Source organism: Mangifera indica, chromosome 14, assembly GCF_011075055.1.
Source record: "Mangifera indica cultivar Alphonso chromosome 14, CATAS_Mindica_2.1, whole genome shotgun sequence".
NCBI lineage: Eukaryota > Viridiplantae > Streptophyta > Magnoliopsida > Sapindales > Anacardiaceae > Mangifera > Mangifera indica.
Genome location: NC_058150.1, coordinates 9,712,481 through 9,716,951, shown reverse-complemented (window position 1 = coordinate 9,716,951; position 4,471 = coordinate 9,712,481). Strand labels below are relative to the sequence as shown.

General features: G+C 34.8%; 1 protein-coding gene across 1 annotated transcript; it reads left to right on the top strand.

Annotated features, from left to right (window-relative positions):
- Positions 1–226: 226 nt before the first annotated feature.
- Positions 227–3,735, top strand: LOC123196623. Its single transcript, XM_044610674.1, has 4 exons — positions 227–312; positions 2,085–2,223; positions 2,635–3,132; positions 3,238–3,735. Exons 1-4 carry the CDS (start codon positions 227–229, stop codon positions 3,733–3,735), a joined length of 1,221 nt encoding a protein of 406 aa, XP_044466609.1.
- Positions 3,736–4,471: the final 736 nt, after the last annotated feature.

Here is a 4,471-nt window from a genome sequence, read left to right as displayed (position 1 = left end):
ATTATTGAGCATGAATATTTATGGATTTGTAGTGTTAGTGTGTGAAATTCCATATTTTTAAGCATTTAATTTCCTTGATTTGTGATATTTAATTTGTTAATTATTTGATTAATTGCTTGTTTTAGGAAATTGGGCATCAATTGCATTATTCTAAGAAAAGATGCAAAATAAAAGGAATTTAGAGTTGTCACGTATCAAGACAGAATTACGGCAAAATACATAGGAGATGGCTGATTGTGAAAAGGAGAGAATCGCGCTATTTATTGAGAAATTCACAGATGAAGACTTAATTAACAATTGGAGGAAATTCAGGTCCTTTGGATGATGTTTGGCACAAAAATATTACTCAATGACTGAAGCAGACTTAGCAGTATAAAAAAGACAATTGCTCTCTATTTTAGGTTTTTTTTTTCTCTGGTTTTTTAGCATCCTTTTCTTTCAGAAAGAAAGACAGCCGCAACCTTTCGCTGGTTCTTCTTCAATTAGGATAGGATTTTTATTTTAATTTTCTGTGAAGCCATGAACATAAACATGAGTGGCTAACTCTTTTCTTTAGTCGAGTAATCAGGATCATGGTTCTACGATGATTGTGAGATCTTCTTTACCCGTTCTTTTCTTTTAAATATTTAATTTATTCCTGATTTTATTTATTGTTGTCTTGTTCAATTAAATAGGACACATCTTATTTATTTTGGATTAAAAATAACTTTGCTAGATTAAATTATTGAATCCGTAATTGTTTGATGATTTAATCATAAGTGGTTGGCTAGCATGCTTGGTGAAGTAGAATGATTATTGTATGTTAGTGGAATAGGTTAATCTAATTTAAACAAAAACAACGTCTGTGTTTTGTTGATTAGAATCGGTGGCTTTTCTAATTCTTAATTCTGTTTTCAATTTAAATTCTAAGATCGTATCTAAAACTGATTGAAAAACAAGAGAAGTAATTAAAGAACGTTTCTTAATTACCAACACCTAAGGAAAAGCAGAACAACGAGCGTCTCGATGTTTCATAACCGATTTATTTAAAAGGAAAAATTAATCTTTTTATCGATGATCAATTGAATTGAACCATACCTGAATTACTTGGCTAGAACTCGTCTTTTTATTATTTCAATCTAGTTTTCTGATTACTTTGATTATTTAATTCTGAATTAATTTATTTTTGTTTATCCGTACGATTCGAAACAACAAAATCCCTCTTGCTTTATTTTGTTATATTTCAGATAAATAACCCAATCTCTGTGGATACGACTCTACTTGCCCTATCTACAAGTTTTTATTGAGAGAGTAGAAAATTTTATTTTTGGTGGATTCGACACCCACCAAATTTTGGCGCCGTTGCCGGGGATTGGTGTTGATAATTTGTCTGAAATTTTTTTTTTAATTTTTTTTATGACCCGTTTGAACCCTGCAGGAGAACTTCAGTTTGATTCTGAAATCGAGAAGACTGTGAGACAACTCCGCAAGGAAACTAAATTAAGTAAAGCTTCTTCTTTTTTATTCTTTGGAATTAATTTAGGAGAGGATTTAACAAATACGAGAGTAACAGCAATGGCCGAATGAGAGCTTACTTTGAGGGAGATGGCTATACCTGTCATCAATCAACAACCTCTGTGAATTGCCTATCCAAACATCGATGCCAATTTAGAACTCAAATCAGGTTTGATCCATTTATTGCCTACTTTTCGAGGATTATCAGGTGAGGACCCTCATAAACACTTGAAAGAATTTCATGTTGTTTGTTCCACTATGAAACCACAAGGGGTAAGTGAAGAGCAAATTAAACTACGTGCTTTCCTTTTCTCTTTAACTGATAAGGCTAAGGATTGGCTATATTATTTACCATCAGGTTCTATCAATAGTTGGGATGAGCTTAAAAGACAATTTTTAGAAAAATTCTTTCTTGCTTCTAGGGCCACCTCAATTAGAAAAGAAATATGTGGGATTAGGCAATATAGTAGGGAGACACTTTATGAGTATTGAGAGAGGTTTAATCAGCTCTGTGCCAGTTGTCCCCATTATCAAATTTCTGATCAGCTATTAATTCAATATTTTTATGAAGGTTTATTGTTGTCTGACAGGAATTTGATCGATGCAGCAAGTGGTGGAGCTTTGGTTAATAAAACTTTAACAGAAGCAAAGAGATTGATCTCAACAATTGCTGCCAATACTCAACAATTTGGCATTAGACAAGATGCAACGGTGAGAAAGGTTAATGAGGTAAGCAATAATAATCCTCTTGAGCAAAGACTTGATAAACTCACCTCCTTGTTAGAAAAATTTGTAGTGAATCACTAACAAGTGAAGGCTTGCGAGATCTGTTCGAACACGAAGCACTCTACAGATGCATGCCCTACACTTCAGGAGGACACACATGAGGATGTTAATGTCGTAGGGGGTTATCAAAACCAAAAGTGGTATGATCCATACTCGAATACCTATAATCCAGGATGGAGAGATCACCCGAATTTCAATTATGGCCAAAAGAACAATAACTTCTAACAGCCTGGATACCAAAATAGGTCGCCCCCTCCTCAAGCGTTTAATCCAACACCCCTACCTTAGTCGAAAGGTATGTCTCTTGAACAAATTGTTACTGCACTTGCTAATAATACATAACAATTTCAACAGGAGACAAAGGCTAGCATTCATAATCTAGAAAATCAAGTCAGCCAATTAGCTACTGTTGTAGGAAGATTGGAAACTCAGAATTCTGGTAGATTGCCATCTCAGATTGTGGTGAATCCAGAGCAAGATGCAAATTTTACTAAGAATATCAATGCAATCACCCTGCGGAGTGGTAAAGAATTGAAGGATCCTGAAAAAAAGATTCCAAAATATGCAAAAGAAAAGGAGATCGAATGCGAAATTGAGCCAAAAGAAGCCCAAAAATTGTCACCTCCTGCAGAGAAGTACATGCCACCTTCTGTGGTCACTCCACCTCCTTTCCCGAGCCGACTTGCAAAGAACAAAAAAGAACAACAAGAACAAGAGATCCTTGAAGTCTTTTGCAAGGTTGAGGTAAATATTCCCCTTTTAGATGCTATTAAACAAGTTCCTAGATATGCTAAATTCCTTAAGGAATTATGCACGTCAAAAAGAAAACTAAAAGGAGATGAAAAAGTGCATGTCAGTGAGAATGTTTCAGCCGTTCTCTAAAGAAAATTGCCTCAAAAGAGTAAGGATCCAAGTATGTTCACAATCCCTTGCAAGATTGGTATTGTTAAAGTTCAGAAAGCTATGATAGATCTAGAAGCATCTATTAATGTCATGCCTAGCTCAATTTATCATTCTTTAAATGTAGGACCTTTAAAACCCACCGGTGTAATAATCCAATTAGCTAATAGGTCCAATGCATATCCCGAAGGGGTGTTAGAAGATGTTCTTGTTCAAGTTAATGAATTGATTTTTCCTGCTGACTTTTATGTGTTTGACATGGAAGATGATAACTCATCTAAATTAGTCCCAATTTTGCTAGGAAGACCTTTTCTTAAGACATCTAGAACAAAAATCGATATTTTGGAAGGTACTTTAACTATGGAATTTGATGGTGAAGTAATTAGATTCAATATTTATGAAGCCATGAGATTCCCTAGTGATGTCAATTCAGTTTTTGTTGTTGATGTAATCGATTCCCTAGCTCAACAAATTTTTGAGTTACAGGATTCTGATAATTTGAAGGTTGTCCTTAATAAAGGACTTAACACAAGAACATTACAGAGAATTCAGTAGAAGCTTGTGGTAGATGACAGATTGAGTGATATGGTTTATGAGCTAGAACCATTCGAAACAACCAGGTATGATGTTTCTTATATTTCATTACCCGTATCTAACTCAAAATTACTTCCATCAATTATGCAGGCACCTGAATTGGAACTTAAGCCTTTGTCAAGCCATCTCAAATATGTATATTTGGGAGATAATGAGACTCTTCCTGTGATAATTTCTAACAAACTCACTCTTCTTGAGGAAGAAAAACTCATTAGAGTCCTTAGAGATTACAAGGAAGCCATCGGATGGACCATCGCAGACATCAAGGGTTTGAGCCCATCACTTTGTATGCATAGAATCTTGCTAGAGGAGAACACTAAGCCTTCGAGGGAAGCTCAAAGAAGGTTAAATCCTCCAATGATGGAAGTTGTGAAGAAAGAAATAATAAAGCTCTTGAATGCCGATATGATCTATCCTATTTCAGATAGTGATTGGGTAAGTCCAGTATAGGTAGTACCTAAGAAAACTGGTTTCACTGTTCAAAAGAACGATAATGGTGAGTATGTTCCTGTTAGAGTTTAAAATGGATGGAGGGTTTGTATTGACTATAGAAAATTGAATGCTTCTACTAGAAAAGATCATTTCCCTATACCTTTTATTGATTAAATGTTAGAAAGATTAGCTGGTCAATCTCACTATTGTTGTCTTGATGGATATTCAGGTTTTAACCAAATTCCAGTTGCCCCCGAGGATCAAG